The 24,395-nt window shown below is 47.1% G+C and overlaps 1 protein-coding gene across 6 annotated transcripts; it reads right to left on the reverse strand.

Moving 5' to 3' along the window:
• Positions 1–12,043: 12,043 nt before the first annotated feature.
• ING1 (inhibitor of growth family member 1) lies at positions 12,044–18,573 on the reverse strand. Of its 6 annotated transcripts, none has more exons than XM_054271581.1 (3): positions 15,220–15,822; positions 13,821–13,890; positions 12,044–13,681 (listed from the first exon to the last, which is right to left on the reverse strand). In XM_054271581.1, the coding sequence occupies exon 3, from the start codon at positions 13,608–13,610 to the stop codon at positions 12,978–12,980; it is 633 nt and encodes a 210-aa protein (XP_054127556.1). In that variant the 5' UTR covers positions 13,611–13,681; positions 13,821–13,890; positions 15,220–15,822; the 3' UTR covers positions 12,044–12,977. The 6 variants fall into 6 exon arrangements, with proteins under 6 accessions (XP_054127556.1, XP_054127557.1, XP_054127555.1 ...); XM_054271582.1 differs by lacking the exon at positions 15,220–15,822 and adding an exon at positions 15,173–15,190; XM_054271580.1 differs by lacking the exon at positions 15,220–15,822 and adding an exon at positions 14,842–15,175.
• Positions 18,574–24,395: the final 5,822 nt, after the last annotated feature.

Here is a 24,395-nt window from a genome sequence, read left to right on the forward strand (position 1 = left end):
AGCTGTGGTCATTGTATCACAGCAGGCAAACAGGCTGGGCAGGTATGGTTTGCCTGTGTAAAGCTGTGTGAGGGCTCTCATTCTTCATGTGCCTAGAAATGGACTCCCTGATTTTCCCAGAGACTGAAACAAGGTTGATTTGCCAATCATTCCCTAAATTTTGCTTCTGATTCTTTTGAAGACAATCATATACAACAACCTTTCCCACATGCTGCTACATACAGAAAGTCATCACACCTGGCATAATTTATGTAAAGTCTCTTCACATCTCTCCTGTGGGTATCTTTTTGGTCATCGCAGTTTACCTAAAATTATTTGGGGGGAGTGGAAGGGTGGAATGAGAAATGCTCACGTCCCATTGAAGGGAAATTCTCCTTCAGACAGCTGAGAATCCAATCCTATAACAATCCTTTCTGCTCCTACTGCAGAAACCCAGCTCTGTTCCCTAAAGCAAGTTTAGCAGTGCTGGACAAGGAGAAGTGGCTCTGCTGTTACTGTCACCTCGTGCTGCAAGCAGGTACAGAAGTCACCAATCCAGTGTGCACCCACTACCACAGACTGACCACCAGAAGCAATGGACAGGTAAGGAGAAAGATAAGCTCTCAAAAGTTCATTCAAAATATTGCAGAAAATGAAACACATCCACTCATCTTGTCTACTACACCCTTCTGAAACACACACCCACACACAAACAGAGTGAAAAAGAGAGTGTGTGTGTCCTTGTCTACCTACCAGGAGGATGTGTCCTAAGTGGTTTCTGCTAAAATAGAGATCCTAGAAACAAAAAAATTTTGTTGACCAGGGTTTTCAAGGTGCTAATGCAACAGCCTCCAGCAGCTGCTTGCTACAGAGTAGAGATGCCTTTCCTGTATTTTCTATGGGAGAAATCTCTGCTTCCCAAAACGACACAGGTGAAGGTCCAGCATAGAAAGGAGCCACCTGCACTGATAGCATATCTAAGTCTGTGGCTCTAGTTCATACTTCAAGCAATAAATTGATCTAAAAGGCCCAATGTTTGAAAGGATGGGGCAATGAACCCTCCTAAAGTCAGATGAAACTGTTAAAAGAATATTTACATCAGTTCTACAAATAAAGATACACCTGTTCTTTCTGAGTTTTGGTATAAACCTACATGTCCTCCAGAAGTTCCTTTGTTTTCATCTTTCATCACTAATAGCACTAGATAACAGACCTCTTCACTTAATATTTCCAGGAATACAAATGTCTGACATTTGCCTCAGTCACCTATGGAAAATATGAACAGTTTATTCATGGAAGTTAATATTTGTGGTTTTCTGAGAACCTTGCTTAGCCATGGCTTGACAATGAGTTGTCAAATATAATTTTGTCTGTTTCTGCTCTGTCAGACACAATAAGACAACTCTTGGCCTCTGATTGAACAATGAAGGTTCTTTGTCTTCCCTTGAAACCTCCATGGACGTGAGTGCTACCTTCTGGTCAGTGGTGCCTTCCATAAAATAACACTGTGGATGGCAGACACCCTGGAAATCCACTTTCAACAGTTCTTCTGTATTCTCTTGTACAGCATGACACAATTTTGGCTTTGCAAAATGTCACCACTGCCCTGACACATAACAGCCTCCAGTCCTTTCATCAAAGCTAGTAGGAGTGTCACATAATTTGTGTTTATCTTTTTTTGGAAATTTGATGCTCTATTTCCCTTGAGTCCATTTAGATAGAATTCCTTTAAATCTATTACAGCCCAGGGAGGATTACTTTTGAAAATGAAGTCCCACTGTTTACCTCAGTATTGTAGCCTTACTTCCCCTCTTTGTAAGTATGTCCCTTTTGTAAAAGTTCCTTTGTGCTGAATCTAAGGGCTCGGCATAAAGGAGCTCTCACCACACCTTCTACATTCCCAGAAAAAAAAATAATGTGGATAACAAAGAGAGCAGTATCAGTAATTTTACTTTAAAAATACTACTTTTGTCTTCTTGAAGCTGTCTCCAATCCAAGCAGAATAGGGTCAGCAGACAAGAAACTGAGACAAAACATAAAACACATAAAATCCTCATAAAGCATGGAAATGAAAAATCAGGGCATCCCAAAAATCATACTACTCTTTTGCAGTGACACTATGCCAAAATGCTATGATCATGATCAAAGTTTTAAAGTACCTCTGACCATATATTAGACTTGATTAAAGTTTAAGCCATGTTACATTTACTTCCTTCCACTTCCAATGTCCTCCAGAGACACCTCCAAATGAAAGCATTCAAACTCAGGGGACTTTCCTGAAAGAATTGCCCTTAATCTTTTAGTTGTTGAATAAAATCACTGTGTGGAACATGAATCTAACAATTCATCTTTTACTGATAGGGCTCTGGCTAAATTGTCTGTTCCCAAAGTCACAAGACTGAAGAAGCTATTATGAGAACAGAGCATTTTATTTCAGATGCAACCACACAAATCTCAAGGAGAGAGGAGGCTGGCAGAAAGAAAAGTCCCCTGATATATATCTTTTAATTAACATTGCAAAACATTCCTTTCTGTATGCAGGTGAATAATTTACACACAATTCACTTGTATTTCTAATCCTTATCACTAAATACGTTTTTTTCTTCCAAGTTTGATTTATTTTGAAAAAAAAATCGAACTAGCAAAGTGTATTGTATGATGAGAGGATTCAGGATGTATACCACTGAGGGTATTTAAATTGCATTAATTCTTCCACAAAGCGAGAGCATAAAGGTGATTCTATCTCTCTTACCCGAGTTTTGCATTGTTCACTTAATGGATCCAAGTTTATTTTAAGGTTTTTGAGGTTTTTTGGTTTTGGGGTTTTTCCCATAAGGCTGAGCTATGAGCCTGGGATGTATTAACCTTTTGGGGCCCCATTTGTCAGCAAGGCAAATGCAAGAGACAACTCCATATTCTTTGCAGCAGGATCCTTTCCCCAGAGCAAGAAGCACAAGCAGAAGTTCGGGTCCAGTTCAGCCAGCATCAGTGCTGGACAACTGATGTGCCAGCACCATGCAGTCACCCACTGCCTGCATCCTCTGCAGGTCCCACAGAGTGTGCTCCAGCCCTCACTCTCACCTGGTGGCCACAGCTGACTTACCAAAGTAAACTACAGAAAATAAAACTAACAATTTAAAGCACCCTAAAAGTTAATGCTACTGTCCATAGGGCTACATGGAAGAATTGTTTTGAAACATTTTTTGAGTGAGACAGACTCAGTGCACAGGCACATGGCGCTTACATCGCACTCACATATTACACAAAATTACTGTACTGCAAGAAATTCTGCAGTACAGTAATTCTGCAGTAATTATGCAGGAATTTCAGACACATCTTTTGCTCCCTACGTCACTAGTTTCCTAGAATTTTGATGGAGGTTAGATTCTCACCCCAACAACTGGAAAGAATTTTGACTGCTGCGAAGTGTCCATCCACCTGGGTGGGATTAATTTTACACTCTTTGTTACTGCACTATCTGTAGTAGCCATCTACTGTGACTGCATGTATAGTATGCAAGGTCTTTAAAAAGGTTGCCCTGAACTGCCAAGGTATTGGAGAGGACAGCAGAGCTTCTCGAGGGTGTGTAAGGGGGTGACCCTGGCTGGGTGCCAGGTGCCCACCAAGCCACGCTATCACACCCCCTTCTCAGCTGAACAGGGGAGAGAAAACAAGATGGAAAACAACTCATAGGTTGAGACAAGGCAGTTTACTAAAACCAAATAAAAGGCTGTGTGCACACAGGCAAATGCTAAAACTCCAAAGATTTTACTTCCCATCAGCAAGTGATGTCCAGCCACTCTCCGGGAAGCAGGGCTGCAGGACACATTGCAGTTCCTCTGGAAGGCAAACATTGTAAATAACAAATGTTCCCCACTTCCTCCTCCTTTTCCCAGCTTTTATATCCAAGCAGACATCACATGGTATGGAATATCCCTTTGGTTAATTCAGTTCAGCTGTCCTAGCTGTGTTCCCTCCCAAGACCTTGCCCACTCCCAGCCTGCTGATGTGAGGGCAGAATGTTGGAGAGACAGAGCTGAGGCTGTGCCAGCTCTGCTCAGAGGAGCCAAAACTCTGCAGTGTTACAGCTCCTCTCCAGCTCCCAATGCAATGGGGAAAACAACTCCACCTTAGCCAGACCAAACACAATCTCCACCCCTTATTCCATACCATTTGTGTCATACCCAGATCTCACAAAATTTAATCTTCTAACTATTGCACTGTATTTACTTCTCATTACTGAAATCTCTTTTTACCAGCTCTTAGATCTTAAACTACACCCTTAAATCATCTTCATACCAAATGTACAGATCCATACATTTTCATTAACTATTATCCCCAGTCCTTTCACAGATAGATATCATTTTCCCATTCCATGGGCTTCCTCCACCCCTCCAGATGTTCAGAAACAGTCCATGACTTGGATTCCATTCCATCAGGATGGGTGCTCAGGACAGGAGGAGCAGCACACTTGACCAGCCTGGCTTGGGTTGTCATCACTCTTGCCTTGCTCCCCACAAAATTCACTCTTCACCAGTCCATGTCATTCCTTCTTCTTTACTTCCTGCAACATAAAACTCACACCACAGATTATTTCCCCCCCAAGGTCAAATCTCCTTGAGGCACACACCAGTCTCCCCATCCTTCCACATTACCCATCAAGTGCACCCAGGTCTTCGGGCAAAGACAATCCCACAAATGGGTTTGCCTTTTCCCATGGGAGGAGAAATCCCCAGTGACTCCCCCAGCTGCTTCCCCATGTGTAGCACAGGGACCTTGTGTCCTCCCCCAGCTTGGGCAGGCCCAGGGCGGTTAGCAGATCCCCAGTGTTAACCAGCCAAGTGGCTTCTGCTCAATTTGCATCCCAAAGCTTCCATGCCCCATTGCCCAACAACTCTCAACATAGTCCTCAGCAGTGCCTTATACTCCCAATCTTTCCAGAGGCTTGTGGGTGATAAGGGATGTGATACACCCATGGAAGACCACAGGGCTGTGTTTCCACCCCCTGGGGCCATCAATTCCAGGTTTATTGGACACTCTCCACACTGGATAACATGTCTGATGTCTGATTCAGCAGTACTCGGGGTGCTGTGACTTCATTTAGGCCACAATAGCCTATGCTAACCTCCATTCTTCATCAGACTTTTGCAATTGCCATATGGGACAGATACAAGGTGAGCGGGCCTTGCTGGTAACTCCTTGGCTCTCCAGCTGAGGAATCAGCTCATGGATGGGAGCCAGGGAATCCCGGTTGGTGCCACACTGCTGCTGATGTACTGTCTTGGTAGCAATTGCCATCTGCTGTTCTTCACCTTGCAGCTCTCCTGCAAGGAAGGGATGTTCTAAGAGGACAGGCAGGGTGCATGACTACTTGATCTTCTCTGTATTCACAGCAGCTACACCAAAAAGCCACTGGTACCCCTTTATGTCCTTGAAGTATCCTCTCCTGAGACACTCACTTCCAAGGATACAAGTGGGCCAGTCACAATGGGGCACTTTTCCCACTGGTCCCCTGTTAAGCTCCCTTCAGCCTCCAAACCAGACAATTTTTGGCATCCCCTTGTCAATCCAGAGATCGAGATGGGTTGTGAGCCCCCGTACCCTGATAGCACCAGCGTACACTATGCAGCAGCATCTACCAAAGCCTTGTGTACTTCTCTGGGTCTGATGTGCCAGGCTATCAAATCCAGTACATCCAGTCATCCCTCTCCTCCTCCTGGCAGAAGGGAGGGACCCTCTATTCTTTTTCCTGGTTGGAGCATTCACTGTCTGACCCTTACAGTGCCAGACCAGAAATCCCCTTGCCAGGATCAAGAGAGGTAATATCAGTTCTTCTGTGTCTGGGAGGTTGCTGGTTGCTGTCTTTTGTCTGCAGAGACTACTCTGACAGCTCTGTGGGATGGCCCCTTCTCTCTTCTCTCACAGCTCTCCTCTTTCTCAGCTTTCTTCTCTCTCAGTTCACGGACACGGGCTTCCAGCTTAAAGGTGGGTTCACCATCCCACTTCCTCATGTCTTCCCCCTGATCGCACAGAAGGAACCACAGTGCACCACGTGTCATGCGTCTGGGCATCTCTTTCCTTCTGATCAGGGCAGGAGAAGACTGATTTCTTGGACTACCCTTGACAGCTGAGGTGCTGGCCTGGGTACAAAGAGTTTCCTCTAAGTTTTGGAGCCAACAAGATGCTCTCTCTACTGTTGGTGTCTCCATTTCTGGGTAATACATTGCTGCCAAACTGGTAGAATATGATGCAGGGGCACTTTGAATTATCTTCCTCCACATGGCCATTGTGCAAGGGACATCCTTTGGATCTTTAGAGATGTTATCATTTTTTAGATCACTGTAAATGACTTCCAGCACTGCTAATTCTCTCAGGTACTGGATACCTTCATGTGCAGTGGTCCACCTTCCTGGGGAGTTCACAAGATCTTCCTTAAAGGGATATTTTGCCTTCACACTTGAGACAAGTCGTCTCCAGAGACTGCAAATTGCTGTCTCTTTTCCAATTCCTCTTCCAATTCCCCGATCTCTAGCAAGGGATCCCAGCTGCTGGGCTTCCCTGCCTTCCAGCAGGTGACCATCAGCCCCACAGTCCCAGCATCGCAGCAGCCAGGCAGAAATCTGCTCACCTGGCTGGCGGCTGTACTCCTTCTGCAGGTCTTCAAGTTCTGATGATGTCAAAGACTGGGTAATTTCTGTTTCCTGTTTGAATTCTTTCACTCCTTTCTTTGATTTATTTGTTGTAGGACTGATTTCTTGATCAAACCCTTCCTTTCCTGATGATTCTTCTTTTTCTTTTTCTTCTTTTTCTTTTCCTTCTTTTTCTTTTTCTTCTTTTTCTTCTTCTTCCTTTTCTTCTTCTTCTTTTTCTTCCTTTTCTTCTTTTTCTTCTTTTTCTTCCTTTTCTTCTTTTTCTTCTTTTTCTTCTTTTTCGTCTTTTTCTGCTTTTTCTTCCTTTTCTTTTTCTTTCTTTTCTTTTTCTTCCCCCTCTTTTTCTTCTTCCTCTTCTTTTTCTTCTTCTTCTTCCTCCCTTTCTAATTGACAACAAGGACTTGTTGCTCTCCTTGTCCACCTTTCCATTTCCATTACAGGGACAGTTTCAGTAGTGGTTGTGGTCTGGGTTCCTGTCTCAACCATCACGTCCTCACACACAGTTTGTGTCCCTGCCTCAGCCACAGTCCTGTGAGAGTGCAGCACTGTGGCTCTGTAGGCACAGGCCAGGCCCCAGCACAGGGCAAGGAGCTGCTGGCTTTCGTTGGGCTGGGCAAGGCACCCCTCTATCAGCTGCTGGGTCAGTTTGTCAGGCTTGGTTACCTGCTCATGGGTGAACTCCCAGGCAATGGGAGGTGATAACCGCCCTAGGAACCTGCCCAAATCCTTCCACACACCCTGCCACCCAGGGACTGACTTCCTCAGGGAGCATTTCGATGTCTCCTCACTCAAAATTTGTTTTCTCATACAGCACCATGACATCAGATTCCACAAACCCCATGATATGCTTACAGTACCAATTAAACAGATCGTGTAAGGATGAGCAAGGACTGCAGGAGCCTGCATAATAAAAGAATCCACATAAATTCTGGGTAGGAAGAGAGAGATGTATTCCCTCATTGTCTCCACAAGATAGCTCCCCCAGCACAGCAAGGCCATCAATGCCAGGGAAAAGCACAGAGCCATTGTTTGTATTAACATGTTCCCAAACTCAGCAAAATAAAGAGATAAGCAGTGCAGCTGGCAAACTGCACAGGAGCTTGCTACTGGACAATTAACACCACTACAGCAGGCAATATATATAAATAGGTGTCACTGTCCCACCCCACATCAGGCACCAAGTCAGGCTGGATGCCAGGTGACCACCAAGCCACTCTGTCCCACACCTGCTCTCAGCTGGACAGGCGAGAGAAGGATAAGATGGAAAACAACTCGTAGGTTGAGGTAAGGCAGGTCAGCAAAGCAAAAGCGAAAGGCTGCGTATGCACAAGCAAAGGAAAAAACCAAAGATTTTATTGTCTACTTCCCATCAGCAAGTGATGTCCGGCCACTTCCTGGGAAGCAGGGCTGCAGGAAACGGAGCAGTTCCTCTGAAGGCAAATGTTGCAAAAAACAAATGTTCCCCACTTCCTCCTCCTTTTCCCAGCTTTTATATCCGAGCAGACGTCATATGGTATGGAATATCCCTTTGGTCAGCTTGGGTCAGCTGGCCTAGCTGTGTCCCCTCCCAGGACCTTGCCCACTCCCAGCCTGCTGGTGTGGGGGTGAATGTTGGAGAGACGGAGCTGAGGCTGTGCCAGCTCTGCTCAGAGCAGCCAAAGCCCTGGAGTGCTATCAGCTCCTCTGCAGCTCCCAGTGCAAAGCACAGGGAGTGCACCGGGCTGAGCTCCATCTCACCCAGGCCCAACGTGGGGTCCTACGCCACAAAGGTAACCCACAATTCTCAAGTAAGAGCTGGAAGTTTACATACAGGTACCTCTTTTTAAAAGTTTGGTATCACCCACCTTTCTTCTCCTTCCACCACTGGCAAGCTGTTTATAAAGTGAACCAAAGGAATAAATTAACCTGGGAATCCTGGCTGCAGCTGGCAAAGGGGAATGCCACCAGCCCCTCCTCAAAACTGCCCTGGCCACTAATGCAGCTTTTCTGCTGTGAGACAGGACACAGATTCCTTTGATTTTTTTAACTACCATCAAAAATAAATGCTTACTGGGAAAAGTAATCTTGGAAATGTAAGCTTAAACTTGGGAGAAAACCTTAATACTGTTTACAGCACTTTCTATACATACTGCATTTTCTCTGCTGCTCTTCCTCACGGTATCATTCCTCCTGCTTGTTATATTGGGACTTCAGTAACAGCTGGGAAGGTAGGAAACTGCATGGATCATTATTAGCTTGATTATTTCTTTTCATACACTACTTTGACTCACAATACTTTTCATACTCAGAAATTACCTACCAGCTCTTTTGAGCAATTCCTGCACAAGGGTGAGGGGAGGTTCATGTACATATAGCAAATAGGCCATGAGAATGACGATAAATCTAAAACAACAGAATTCACTACAAAGATACATGGTTTTGAAGCATTTCCCTTACAGAATTTTTATTATATTCTTTGCAACTGTTTACAGTGCTTTTATCTCTTTCATTGTTATTACAATTTAAAAGATCAACTAAAAATACCCTATGAAAATTAAAACAGTGGAGCAGTCCAATTCGATTGTTTTTACTGGACTGTATTTATTCTGAAACAATAATTACAAGAATAATCTCCAAGAAATTAGGATACAGGTTATCAGCAACTGTGCTTAATTAGTAAGAAACCTATTTAAGCCTAATGATATACATGGTGAAGGTTGTTGCTGCTCAATGGAGACAGTGGTTCTGCTTGACTGGGATGCTTTCAGATGGTGCAATTGTTGAAACTGATGCTCTGCTCTGCTGGTTCAGGCTTGCAGTGGTTCTCTCGCTCTCTCCCCAGCTGGCTGGGAACATTCTGCAATTGGAGCTGACATAGCACCCAAAGGGCTCCCTCACTGATGCCTTTGACTGCCCAGCTCGTGCCTCCAGCAGCCCTTCTGCACTGCCAGCTGGCCCACTGCACAACAAATCTGCTGCCGAGGACAGGGACGACTCCGGGGCAAGGTCTGCTGTCAGCTGCCTGGAGTGTTGAACCGCCACTTTTCAGTGGTTGGAAGGACTTTACCATCAGTTCAAGGGCTCAGCAGCACAATACAGACATGCCTGCTACCCCTACCACACAGAAGAGCAGCAATTACAGCTGCCTGAATGATTTCAATGGGAAGTTTGTTTGTAACTCGTGCTGCTATGACTTCCCCCTCAGCAAACACACAACGATTTTTATACTTTGCATTGATGCTGCAACACCTGAGAGCTGTTTACTAACCCGTGAGAAATGGAGATGAAACCTCAGCTCAGCTCCTAGAGGAGCCTCCCTCTCACTCAAACCTTTTGTTGGCAGCCTCGTGGGAAAGGGTCACTAAGAGAGTCATATGTTTTCTCAAACCAGGCAGATGATCTCCCCGAATCACTCTGCTGGACAAATAAGAAAGTTTGCAAAATAGCTGATCTGTCACGCAGAGATTACAAAACTTGGCTCAAAAGATAGAAGTTTCTTGTGGCCATGTGAATAACTAAGACAGCGTTTTAGACAAAGTACCAAAGCCAGGACAGAGTTTGCAGAGTCAGCAGCGCTTGGCAGTGTGTCAGTATAACACAAGATGGCTCCACTTCCATCAACAAAGAGCTTAGTGCCACTGCAGAGCCCCTTGCATCCAACTAATCGTGCCCATCGACTGAAACCAGACCTTCCAGGCTGTCCCGTGCCAGTGCACTCAGCCCTCAGGGCCAAGGAGCAGAACAGTGCTGCAGCCTGCAACAGGGTGAGCTGGAAGGTAACACAAGCCTGGGAAAAATGTGGAAAGGGACGTAACTCCAAGCTGCTTTACAGATCAGCAGCTGTTTTCAGCAAAAGACTGAAAAATGGGAGACCACAGCCAGCCTTCAGTAGCTGGAAATATTTAAGGGCCGTATAAATATGTCTCTACTGATCCATCTACAGCTCAACATTCTTACCATCCTCTTTTGCATTTTTGTTGTTTGCTTCTGGCTTTTCACATTCAAAATATCCCTCAGAATCAATGCAGACATTTTGTGGAAAAGGCTTGGTTTGAAACCTTGTCTGCACTAGTTCCTATATAAAGTTTCACTGGGGTTTTGCTAGTACAGTCCTGCTGCTAAGTATTGATGTTCTCAGGATAGGCTGGTGGGAGAACACCAGAACAGCAGAGGCAGAAAAGACCAGAAGCATCAGCATCAGCCACAACAACAGCAGGTGGAGGCACAGAGGAGTGGGAAAGACCAGTAAGTGTGCAGGGAGAATGGAAAACCAGAAGGCTTTAGAGAAAAGATGAAAGGAGAAGGAAATGTAAGAGAGTAGAAAAATTACACACCAACCCTAAACCAGCTCGGGAGCAGCAGACTGATTTGGAGCAGGCACTTGCCCTGGGCACAGGTGCCTCAGTGTAACCTGACAGTCTGAAGGGGCTGGAAACATGACTGCTGGAACGTAGTGTACCTATTTAGAAGTAAAACAGGACTACTGGTCACTGTGAGTTATGTTTTTCCAGCAGCAAGGTGATGCAGTGTATTTTGGGGCCCCTCAGTACATTTTTAGAAAACACTGAACCCCTTCAGCTGTCTTGTGTTTGGCTAGATCAAAACCTTACTCCCTACAGAAGGATCTTCTGGAATACAAGGCTCATTTCAGTGGTATGGTTTCACTGTTCAGGAAACAAAACACCACCATTATACACAGAATGTTCTAAAAAAAAAAAACCACCAATCCCAGGCTCCCATCTTTTTATGTGAGTCTTTCACCTGATCCACTGGATTTCACAACTTTCACTTCCACGGCCTTCGTACAGCTGCTGGTCCTGCTCCCTTCTCACTGGATGAAGGCCTGCAGTGTGATGGAGATCTGCTCACTGTAATGTCGGCCCCTAAGGCCATGAAGGTGAAGGAAACAGCCTGACCAAGCTTCAGTGTCCATCCAAGGGACAGAGCACTGGGTACCTGGCACAGCACCTGGTCACAGCAAGTACATTTTGGTATGGGGTGACCATGAAGAACAAAAAGGCCTGCCCTGGAACAGCTGCAGGAATACTTGGGAAATGCTGAAACACAAAAGATCCCAATAACAAACATGGAATAATTTATATCCACAATGAAAAAAGCATTAAAAAAACTGAACAAGACCAGCTCTGTACTATTGATTTTCAGATAAATGTCTGGGTCTGGGAGTGACTGCAAGCACAAAATGAGAAGATTTGGATGGAAAGCTGAATGCTGTTTTGGCTCTCCTACGACCTTGCTGGCCATACGTTCTATGAAGATCCTTTATCAGAACTGTAATTTGGTTACCACTACAACAGGTTCAGGCTTCCAGCAGCAGCTTGCTGCAGCTGCTGAGGTCAAAGATGAATTTCTGGGTTTTTTGAGCTACATGAATGATCATTAAACAAGACTGCTAAAGAAGCAAACTGTCAAAGTCATTTCATTTATTTCTTAATATCACATCTGTACAATTTTCATACATACAGCAGGAAATGCACATTGGTTACACAATGGCATTTGGCTGCATTTCCAAGTATAATACAGTAAGTGCAACTCCACTTAAAATGTACATTTATACAACTTAAACAAATTAAGGATTGCTACACCACTATCTGTGACAGTATAAAGCTTCATTTATGTTATGTCTCATTACTAAACCACTTCCTGGTTAAATACAAAACATATTCAATCATTTAAAAATGGCCTTTGTGGTACCTGGCCAGCATATAAAATATTTGTTGTTTAAAATTTAACCATTAACTTTTTGTTTTAAAAAATAATCCTCTAAGCCTATTTAAACATTTGCTATTGAACTGTTATACTGACACTTTGTAGCAGGAACCAAATTTTACCCTCCTTTTGTTTGTTCTTGCTTATCACCAAAAGAAGTTACTTTTGCAATGTATTGCAGCTTTATTCAGATACAGCCAGGTGGTTAAACTATTTATCAATTTTACTCAAAAGGTAAATAACATTTTTCATTAAGGAAAACAAAATTACATTTCAAGAAATATTTGTCAAAATTTTAATGGGTAGAGTGCTACCAGCACTAAAAAAAAAAAAAAAAGAAAATAAAAAGAAAAAAAAAGAAGAAAAGAAATAAAGAAAATTATTAATTTATCTTTTAAGAAACACCCGAATATTCTTATAATTTTACTTTTGGAATACATTGGTCCACAGACCACATTCTTGTTACAGCTTACCAAATGAAACCCAAAATTTCTTATTGCCGTCCCTGTAACAGGAATGGTTCAGTTTTAAACCTCCTTTAAAAATATACATTTTACAATCCTTTCACCTCAACAAAGGTGACACTGACAATAAATACACTGGTTTGGTGGGTTTTTTCCTTCACTATGAAAAGTCCACAAACTACCTGTTGTATGCCCTTTCTTTTTTAGATTTCTCCAACGCCTTGTCCATAGTTTTCTCATTTTCTCCTCTACATTTGGGGCAGTACCATTTGCCCTTTGGTTTATGGTTGAGTCCCACACAAGAAAAGTGAAACCATTCAATGGGGCACTCATCATTATCACATCCTATCATTTCTCCATAGGAGACCTGGTTGCACAAGCAGTATGTTGGCTCATTAGGGTCAATAGGAAGGTCAGGAGGAGAAGCTTCCCGCTCTGCTTTAGCCTTGGATCGTTTCTTCTTCTTGGATGTTTTTGCTTTCTTCTCCTTTGGTGTTCCTGAGGTGATGTCATCGTGATCATGATTATTTGAGGCATTCTCTCGATTCTCATTATTCCGCTGCCTCCTCGATCTCTTGTTGTTGGGCTTTTCAGCCTGTGCGATTGTCTCATTCTTCGACTTATCCTGGCTGGCTTTCCCGCTGTTTCCAGTGGTGTCATTAGTCTCTTGGCAAGTCTCAAACAGCTCCACGTGGCTGTCCACTTGCCTTGTTCTGTTCTCAACCAGCTCCACCATCTGACTGACGATTTGGATCTTCTCGTCCCCCAGTTCCTGACTCCGAATCAAGGCTCTCTGTATGCAGTGCAACATTCTTCTCTTCTGCACAGCATCAGTCTCCCGCTTAAATTTCTCATAGTAATCATCCAGGTCCTTCAGAATCTCTGCAAAGAAGAAATAAAAACTATAAATATTTTTGACAGGGAAAATGGCAAAACAAAACCTCCTGTTTTTCCTTCCACACAGCAACAACTTCTTGTAACACGCAGCTCTGATCAAAGACAGGTGCCCTGAAGCTTGTACCTGACAGCAGCTCATGACTCCACTGGACTGCTTTTGTTCTAGGTGGTCACACAGGAATGGAATGCAAAGGCTGATTTAGGAGGAAAAAAGTGACTAAATATATATTTTTATGTATGCTGATAATGCTTCCCTTTAAACTTTTCAGTAATTAAAAAGAACTAACTAAACCAATACACATACTGTCAAAAGGTCCAAGGTTAACTGCAAAATTAGAGGGGAAATCATTGGACATTTTCTGTATAACAACATTAACATTTTCAGTGAATGACAGAGTGGGAGAAAGAGAGTGGGACAGAAAGAAAGCACAAACCACCCTAGAAGCACGCTGCTGGGTTACTTGACAGGAGATGCAGAAGCACCAAATACAAGGCCTAGACCCAAAGCTATTTCATCCAATACTGTCAAGCTATTTCTGCTGAAAATATGAGGCTGTGTAAATCCCTGGATTGCAAAACTAGGATTACAATGTCCAGGAGGTTTAGATTATTTCCCACCTACACTTTCTGTAAAATACATGTTGCTATTCTTTAAAACACAAAAATATTATCTTCATTAAATACTTACTGCAGAGCAGGAAGTTAAAAGATAACATTAAAGATGATAGGCAACAACGGGGAGCTGGAGCTTCTGCTTTAAAATATGTTACATCCTGAATTGCACCTCAAGGATTGTTCTAACAGTTTATAAAAAACAACAATGCACAAAGTATCTAAAGTTTCAAGAATGGCCATGGAAACCTCTTTTTAAGATGTTTTTGAGTTTCATTATGATACCCAAATAAACTACAGCGTACACGACACTCAGCACTCCATATTAAGTCCTCAAAAACACATTGAATGTTTTTCCTGCATCTCCTTTCTTCTCTGAATTTTCCCTTTCTCACAGGTTAGAACAGTCTGTCTTAGAGAAGCAAAATATATTAAATATATATATATATATAAAATCTGACCTCAATTCATCTAACAGAAACTAGGATCTCTCATATATGCCAATGGCATTACCAAAACTTTTTTTAACTTACATTTTTTTATTATTTATTTATTCATAGGAACATGTGACACATATGCAAACCAAGAGTTATCCTGTGCTTTAGGTTTTGGCTTTCCTCGGCAGAGTTTTTAAACATACACAATTTCCAGTGAAGACATGGAAATATTACACAAGCTTTATTCAGATTTTAGAGCTGCAGCTTGTGCTTCACACATCGGTTAAGCACGACCTGTCAGCTGGTTCTGCAATATAACCTATCTGACAAATCAGCATTCCGATTTGTTATTAACCATTTTAAGCAACTGGTGGGTTTTTTAACCTACAAAAAAAAAGCCCAAAACAAAACAACAATAAAAAAATACCAAAAATGGTACACCCAAGATGCCACCAAAAGATCCTTCAAACATACAGCGGATTCTACGTTCAAGAAGGCTGAAAAAGCAGAGTTAATGTTTTTCAGTGGCTGAAATACAGAGGTTTTATGCTTTAAGTTTTGGCACTTGACCGATGTCATCAGTTTAACCCATCTCAATCTGGTGGGTGGGCATCTCCTACGAAGAACGGTCTGTCTGAACAGCACAAAACCATTACCGACGGAAGTTCGGAGTCGGGAAAACTTCGGTTCCAGCACTGCCCGCTGCCATTCCCGCCCGGCTGCGGGCTGGGATCCCGGCCCAGGCGTGTTTGGCATGTGCGACACGGAGCGGGAGCTGCGCAAAGCCGGGGGCGCTCGGCCCGGGCGCCGGGAGCGCAGCGCCGCTCGCTCGGTGCTGAGGGAGCCACCGGGGCCGCGCTGCGGCTCGGGCTGGCTGCAGCTGCCGCCGCGGGAGCCTCGGCTCACGGCGATCCCAGGAACCCTCGCTGCCGCACCGTGCTGCAGCAGCGGGAGCGGAGAGCTGCGCTCTGAGGCACTGGCGAACGCGCGCTCCCGGCATCACAGACACCACTCAAGCGGAGGGAAGCCATGCCGCCGGAGCTTCACTCCCAGCGTAGCTCCGCGGCCTCACGGGGGCTCAGACGCCGCGGAACGACGGCGAGCGGGACACGGGCGAGAGCCCGGCCTCCTCCCGCCCCTCTGCGGCGCCCGGGGCCGCCCCGGAGGTGACGGAGCCGCCATTGTTCTCGGGCAGGAAACCGGGACGTCCCCGCGGAACCCACGGCGGTCCCGGGGGCGCGGGGGGGGGCGGGGCGGGGCGGCTCCGCCCCCGCCGTCCCGAGCGGGGCCGAACGGACTCTCCCGGGGCAACAAACGAGTGATTGACAGAGAGCAGCGGCCAATCACGGCGGGCGCGAGCGAGCTGGCGCCCGCCCCCTCCGGCCAGTCACGAGCGAGGTGCGGCTGGAGCAGAAGCGCCCCCCCCCCCCGACACGTCAGTCACTCTCCGGACGGCCAAGGTTGCCCCGCCCCCTGCTGTGAACCCGGCCAATCAGAGCGCGCCGGCCGAGGCCGGCCGAGATATTCAAATCAGCCCCACGGAAAAGTTGCTTCTCGAAACGTCACGACGAGGCAGGGCCGGGAGACGGGTCGGCCCGGCCCCGGAGCCAATCCGCGCGGGGAGGCGGGGCACGGCCGGCCCGTGGGGACGCCCCCGCCCTATCAGCACCCCCGACGGGCGTGGCCAACCGCGATATGCTAACGAGGTCTGTCTATAAAAACAGCGCGGACGCCCCTTCCTAGCACAGCGCGGAGGTGCCCGCTGGACGCGGTTTCATGGGGTGCAATGCCCGCCTTGTCCTTTTCTTCCCTTCCCACCCCCGAAAGCCCCCACGGGCTCCTGAAGAAGTTTCCCCCGGACCCTTCCCCCGGGAGCTGACGGGCTCCCATGGTGAGCTGCCCTAGGAGCGGCTGAGGCAACGGCAGGCAGGGCTCGCTGCCCGCCGCCCCTAAGGCCACATGCACGGGGGCGCGGGCAGGGAGAGGGGGTCCCCCCTCCCGGCACCCCGGCTGTCACCGCTACCTGCGGTACAGAATAAAGCGCCCTCCCCCCTCCCCCTGCTTCCGAGCGGACGCCAGCTACCAAGTGACAAAGCTGCCCCGAGTCCCGCAAACCGGCCTCCCCTTCCTTCCCTCCGCCCGTGGGGACGGGGACGGCGTGCCCCGAGCGCGGGGAGGGAGGGGGGCGCTTCAGCCCGGCCGTAAACGCGACCGTGTGTGCCGTCCCCCCCCACTCACACCGCACACGCCGGTCCTGCCCCCTCGGCCCCCCCGCCCAACGGAGCGGGGCTGTTTCACCGGGTGAAACGAAACCCACCGAGAAGGGAGCGAAGAAAGCACACCCTGCCCCCCACTCTCGCCTAACCCCCCTCTCCTCTCCTCCCTCCCTCCCTCCTTCCCTCCCTCCTTCACTAGCTGCCTCTCTCCCCTACTACAGCCATAATGAATACTGTACATTCCTAAATGTTGTGCTGTAATCTCTTCCCCCTCTATCCACCCAGCACTTTCTTCCGTACCCCCAAACCCTTCCACCTCAGCCCCACGGCCAGGGACGGCCCCCCTTTGTGCACCGCACACCCCACTTCCCTGCCCCCGCCTTCTTGGCCAGCAATTTACACAGAAAAGCAGAGTCCTTGCTTAATAAGAAAAGCCGGAGACCTTTTGTTCCGCCCCATGACAAGAGCTAACGCTGCAGATCAGTCCCCCTCTCTCCTCGGATCTTTCCTCCCGGCTTTCTTCCTCCTTTTACCTCTCAAAAATAAAGCTACCATCCCTGTGGGGTGCAGAGGGGCAAACGGAGCCGAGGCTCAGCTCTAAAGAAAAGAAAGGGAAAGACACCCTTCCCCCCTGAGCCCCAAACCACACACACGGACACACAGATATATAGAAAACACTTACCTTGATATTTGGCGTCAATTTCCCTCATCAAGGAGACATTTCTCTGCAGATCGAAGGGCATAGACTCGATGGAGTCCAGATAATCCTCCACATAGTTCACTAGGTGAAGCTGGTCTCCGTTTGCAGGACTCAACATTTTCATCCGGCAAAGAAACAAAAATCCTTCCCCACACCTCTCCGTATGAGAGCAAGTGCTGCTCCCTTCAAAGACGGTAACCCCGATGAAGGTCTCACTCCCTGCCCACCTCTCTCGGTAGCTCCCCCCAAAAAAACCGAGGGAAGCTACATCTGACTCCTCTTGTGTGAAAAAGAGGGAGAGAGAGAGACACACACACACCCTCCGCTAGTCCCCTACAGCCAGCAGCAGCTGATTGAATGGCTGTCGTTGTGGGTAATTCACGAAGGAGGTGGTAAGAACAATCAGAGGGATTTGTGTGTGTGTGTGCGTGTGTGTGTGTGTGTGTGGGGAGGGGAGGGGGAGAGGAGGAGGAGGAGAAAGGAGGGGGGCTTAAACCAGCTCCTCCGAAACAATCTGGAAACAAAATGTGCTCTGCAAAGTGTCTGTCAGAGGTAGCGGCAGCCCCTCTGCCTGCGCCAGCGCCGCTCTGCTCTGCTTCTCCTCCGCTCCCCCCTTCCCCGCTCTCCTCCTCACCGCCGCCGCCGCCGCCGCTCCCCGGCGATATCAACGCAGCCTCCTCGCTCCCATACGCCGCGCTAGATCCAACGTGGAAAACCCAAATACCAGTTTCAAACACTTGGGAAACATTCGGCCCCGCCAGCCAGGGCGCATGCGCTCTCTCCCAGCGCTGTGTACACACACACACACACACACTCTCTCTCTCTCTCTCACACACTCACCGCACACACTCAATCCCTTCCCCCGCCCGGAACCTCCGCATATCCATCGGCCCGCCTCCCTTACTCACGTTTGGGGAGGGAGGGAAGGCGGCGGGGATGCGGGCCGAGCCAGGGGGCGGGCGGCGCAGGGCCGGCGTGGGCGTGGGGTGAAGGAAGCCCCGGGGAAGGCGGAGGCTCCGGTGAAGTTGTGCGGAGGCTGCGAGGCGAGCGGCCCGCGGGGAGGCTGGGGGGGATCGCGGGAGCAAGTGAATGCTTTTGCGCTAGGGTACCGGGACTTTGGAGGAGTCTCGCCTCCTTCCAGCTCGCCCCGGGATGGAGCGGCTCCGAAGCCCTTCCTAGGAGAGGGGACCACTGAGAACCACGCGACTCCACCCCGCGCTGCGGGCAGGGCTGTGCCCGGCGCGCCGCCGGACGCCGAGGGGAACCGGGGAGCGTTCCGTCCCTCCCTCCTCAGCGGGCACCCGCATCCATCACCCCGCGGCGCCTGACAGCCGCCCCAGCCAATCAGCGCGCCCCTCGCGTCCCGCCCCGCGGCCCCCTCGGCCAATCCCCGCTGTGACACCGCTGCCCGGGATACCGCGCGCCGCGGCAGAGGGGGCGGTAACGCCCGAGGGGAGGGGGCGGGCCTGCGCACGCGCAATTCCTCTGGCGACGGGGAGAAAATGGAGCCGTTAGGGACGCAGCGCGACTACGTTTCCCAGCGGTCCCCCGGGCGGTTGCGCATGCGCGAGGCAGGGCTGGGTGGAAGGTGGGAGGGGAGGAAGAGGGGAGGAAAAGGGAAGGAGGGCGGTGTCCGAGCCAGCCAGCGAGCCAGCGAGCTCGCTGCGGCTGCCTTGTCCCGTGCAGTGGCGAGGGAAGCGTCACCGGGGGACGCCGCCGGGGCTGCGTTATACAAGATACCGGCGGCGGAACGCTCCCGCCCCGCATGGTTGCTGGTGGAGAGGGCTTACTGCCGGCAGAAGGGGAGGAGGAGAAGGGGAGCTCGAGTACAGCCCTGTGCTCCCCGCCAGTGTCCCGGCGGTCCAGCGGAGGAGCCCCGCTGTCGGTCAGCGTTGCCTTTGCGTCCTGGAGTCGCTGCCATGTCCCGGAGGCTTCAGGCACCCGGCTCTGCCGGGATCGGGGAACGAGGAGCGGGGAAGGCGGGGCTGGAAAGATCTACCCCAGCTCTGCTGAAGCAAAACAACGTGCGCTTTCTGCCTCTTGTTGTTTTAGCAGACGTCACCGGCAATCCCCTAATTTAGGGGAGACTGAGTCATCGCTTGTGAGCGCCCGGACTCGCTGGTGCAGTCGCTGCTCGGTGAGGCCCCGGCGCTGTGCTCGCTGCGGGAGCGGCGGCCTGGCGGGGCACCTCAGCCCAGTCCGAGCCCTGTTAAGTGGCTCTGCTGCTGCCCGCAGCTTGGTGTGTGAACCCAGAGCTGGGGGCTCGCAGGGAAGAACAGGCACCTGTTTAGCAATACCTCCAGTATTCTCCCTCCCACCCCCCAGTGGGAGGCATGCACCCAAATGCTTTCTGAGGAGTGGAGTCGGTACCACAGACCAAACTTTGTGAACTGATACCGACCCGCTGTTTCGGGCAGATGTCAGAGGGCACTTCCTTGTTTTCTGAAGATCCCTGTAAGTTCTCCCGTTATTTTCTCCCTCTCAATTTCTGTTTCCAGGAGTTGCTGTAAAAAAATGAGTTGCTGAAGTAAATAGAAGCCATATACACACAAGGTCTCAGGTTTTTAACTTAGAAGCACCATGGCATGCAGGCATTGCTCCAAGCCAGTGTTTCTGGACCTGTGTGCTTTGGTTTACGTGGCATAGAGAGCGAGTTGTCTAATGGCTGCACTAGCCTGGGAATAGGTTTTCTATTCCAATTCTAGATTGTTGGCATCTATCTGGTAGTTAAAGCCTTCTTGCCTTGAAGAAGGTGAGCCACTGTCAGCGATTAAAGGTAGTTAACAGTCCCCTGGGTAGTGTAAGAATCCAAGCCAATAATTATGACTCAGTAGAGGCAAGACATCTGAAAAGAATACAGATGAGTCCTAAAAAGAGTCATTCTTGCAAAAAAGGTAATCATCATTCTAGACGCACACAAGTAATTACACGTATGAATAAAAATTATTTTGTAAAAGTACCTGTTAATTTACTAAACAGGAACTTTTGTCCCTCCTCTTAATAGACAAAAAAATTAGGAAGGGAAACGCTGAGGTGTAATGGTAGCCTGCTAAGTTGCAGCAATACTATCTTTCAACAAAAGTATTGATAATTTGGATGTGCTGAGTTGAAAGAGCTTGGTGTCATCAGGCTCTTAAAAGTGCTGTCTACTAGATCCTCCTCTGTTAGTTTCTTGTATGTTACTAGAAGACTGACAGAGAAAAACCATCATGGGACTTTGCACAAGTCCTTGGGACAGGAAGGGACTGAGCTCCCCTGAGAATGCATTTGGTATCCCCTTTGAAGGTCCTCTTTTACAGCTCTTAAATATGATGCTCAGTGCTTTGTATAGTGCTGTAACCAAATATATACCTATACCCAGAAATCTCAATTCTCTGCACCCCCCTCTAAGCCCAGCAGCAGGTCAGCCATTTAGGAAGCTGGGTGAGGGGGAGGGAAGGATAAAATCAGGTGTATGAGTACATCTCTAGAGTGGGAAGTGTTAGAAGGTATGGAGCTGATGCCCACTGCCCATTGCTGCTTTTCCTTCTTCTCCTCTGTTTTTTTCTTACTTTGGCCTCTTGCCTCTGAACTACATTAGGTGAGAGATGGGAGATTTTGAGTAGAGTTTCAGACGTTCTTTTCATATTAGGGGCCCATTTCTTACCATGGAGAAGGATTTGCAAGTAGAAGTGAATGTCATGTATCAAAGAAGGAAGAGACTCCTGGGCTTAATTTTCTTCCTATTTCTTATATTTGTCTAGAGGATAAAAGTATGTATCTCTCCTCCTTTGGCTCCCAAGCCCCTTTGCTCTGTTTATAAGAAATCTTTCCTATTTAGAACCCAATCTGAGGTCTACAGAAGTTTCTTGAAGCTGTTGCCTTACTACAGATCTAAACTCACAGCAATTAGAATCAAGGGAACTTACTACCAGATCAACAACTTGCACAACTACTGTGTCATACACATACCATGTGTGTATATACAAAATATACTTCATATAATAAAAATTTTTTATAGTTGTTTAGTTGTTCCAGCCATGGTTATCCCAGCTAATCAGCACAAAGTTCAGAATACTTGATATGATAAACATAAAATCCCAAACCTCCAAATGTTCCACAAATGCACACACTGCAAAGCTGGTACAAGGAATTCTGGCTGCCTTCTTTCTCCTTCTCTGCCTTAGCTGAATACTGCTGTATGAAATACTGTGTAATCATTACAGCTGTGTCTCTGTTTATTAGAAAAGATAGTGTCTTCTGATCATTTGTCATTATACTTTATAGTACAGATGAATCAGATGGGTTTATTCCTGCTAATGAATTGCTGTTTCCGCACCATTTAATAGCTTAATCCCTCTTCTATAGTTACATATGCTTGGAGGATTTTTTCCTTGCTTGTTTGTCTGTTTATTCTTTATGAAGCTAAATTCATGCTTACGTGGATGATGGTAGTAGAATTTTACAAGCCTGTTAATTTTGCTTGTTGTTGTGAGTTTTGAAACAAAAGTACAAGCAATTAACATGCAAGATGAGCAGAGCTGAGGTTTGCAAGTACGAAGACCAGCAGAGTCACGGCTCACCCTCTCATGCAATCCACGTTGGCTGTGCCCTGGATAGTATATACTGTTTACAGATATTTAGGCCGGAAATATCTGTTCATGCCACCAAGTAATGTTGGATGAATACATTCTAAAATCTGAAAAACAAATCTAGTTGTTTGTCCTTCTGCTGCTTCCCAGTAAAGGCTCAAGAACTTAATGAACTTTCCAAATGCCCACCTAACATTGGCCTGCTGTTCTAAACTTCTCCCTTTTTAATCAGATATTTCACATCTCCTCCTCTGCTTGCCCCAAGGCAGTTGCACTCACTGCCTCTTCTCACACCTGTTTGCTGGCTACTGCCTCCCTTTTCTTGCACCTGCTGCACTTCTAAAGCATAGTGAGCTTAAACAGCATTACACTGACATTAAAGGTCAGCAAAAAATTTGACTGGAACAAGTAAATGTGCATTGCAGTAGAAGGCCAAAGCAAATACATCTGAGTTGTCTCAGATGTCAATGGAATGAACACAGATCAGGGGCAACATATTCCATGGGATTCACATTCCTTTAGTGAATTCAAGAGAGATATACCTCAGCAGTTGGAAACCACTGACAAAGAACCAATCTAAACCCTCACTGAATTCTTACCAACCCTCAGACTTGTGGTCAGCCGTGGTGCAGGACCCAAACACTTGCAATGAAAAACAGGCAATGTATGTCAGAGCAGTTGGTGGGTAGGTTTTCTGAGCAGCAGTAGGTTGTGCTAAGAGCTAATAGACTTCTGGTAAGAGCAAGAAAGTTTAATTGGTTATATATGTCCACCAGCAATGAATTTTCTTTTGCAGTGTTACTCCCTGTCCCCAGAACTACTCTTTTCAAATAAATTCTCAAGATGATTTCTCTTTTATAAAGCATACTCTTTACCTTGTGAATATTTGGTGGAATGGCCACTCAACATTTACAATATTTCTGAGCCAAGCATTTGTAGTAAGATTGAGGCAATTTTTAGTGTCCTTTAAAAAATCAAATAAGATTTTGAAACAAACCAATAAGCACCTAGATTTTCTAAAAATAAAAAGACTATAAAAGTTAAGTTAAAATGTGTCTGTAATTACAGATTACTGCAGAGCACCAGCAGAAGTTCAGTCCACTGCAGTGGATTTAGCTCGTCTTTGCTTTTGGTTTGTAATCTGTCCTTATAACCTTTGCCCCTGTATTTCCTCAGATTTGGCCTCCTTGCCAGCTTTCTGAACTAGAACTTGATGAGAAGGGCCACAGACACTGGAAACATGCTCTTGCTAACACAGCAAATGCAACCTTTTTCCTCTGTCAACAATTCTAAGATGATGTGGCTGAATTTTAGAAGATAAAATACAGCACCTTTAGCAATAGGGGGGAAACTGTAAAAAATTACAAAGCATGTGTCTCCTAATAATACATGGAAATGGATAATTGTTTATTCAACTTTATTCATGTATGATACAAAACATGCTCTGGGATCTTACCTCTGAGGGAAAATCTTATAGGTATTACTAGGACTGGAGGCTGGAAAATACAGAAGCCAGGTGAGCCAAAATCCCCAAAGATCCTCCCTGCTCACCACAGAAATGTTGCCAGCACTGCTGGTGGACAGCACACAGAGCTGTGCTTCTAACAGACTTCCTTCTTGATCAAGGATGGAGGGGGAACATTGCCTTCTTACATACTCAGATGAAGGAACAGAAAACACAGAGATCCCTTCTAAGGTGTTCAGGAGTCACCCCTTTACCTTTGAGTTTCAGCTTTTAATTTAAAGGAAGTTTTAGCCTTGATGACTCTTAAGAAAAACATGAGAACATGAGCCGACAACATTAAATACATGTGTGTCCCCTTGAAACAAGAGTTTACCTGAAGCTCAGGCAGACCTGCTGCAGTGGGAGTGTGACTAAGAGCTGCACTGCTCTGCAGATCACATTTCCTCCTGGCTATTCTGCAAGTGCTGAAGTAACAGGAGTACAGCAGGCCCAGGCCTGGCACTGATCATGTGTACCTTGGCTCCAACTGCCTGCAAACTCCAAAGGCATCTTCTATCCAGGTGGAAGCAATGGTCTCCTGATGGCATAAAACCTTTTGCTGCTGTTCTGCATTTCTGGTAGATGGCTTTTGTGTCCTTGCACATGTCCCAGAGCAGGAGTAAGGGTACAGGTACAGGTAGCATGAAGTGGAGGTATGC

Source organism: Melozone crissalis, unplaced genomic scaffold (assembly GCF_028551555.1).
Source record: "Melozone crissalis strain CALT ecotype California unplaced genomic scaffold, PUWL_Pcris_2 ptg000013l_1, whole genome shotgun sequence".
NCBI classification, from domain to species: Eukaryota; Metazoa; Chordata; class Aves; order Passeriformes; family Passerellidae; genus Melozone; species Melozone crissalis.

Excerpts from the sequence above, each read along its gene's own strand:
- ING1 (XM_054271577.1), bottom strand. The coding sequence starts at position 17,785 with ATGAAAATGTTGAGTCCTGCAAACGGAGACCAGCTTCACCTAGTGAAC. Across the intron at positions 13,682-17,643 it reads AATTGACGCCAAATATCAAG|AGATTCTGAAGGACCTGGAT; the intron begins GTAAGTGTTTTC and ends TCTTCTTTGCAG.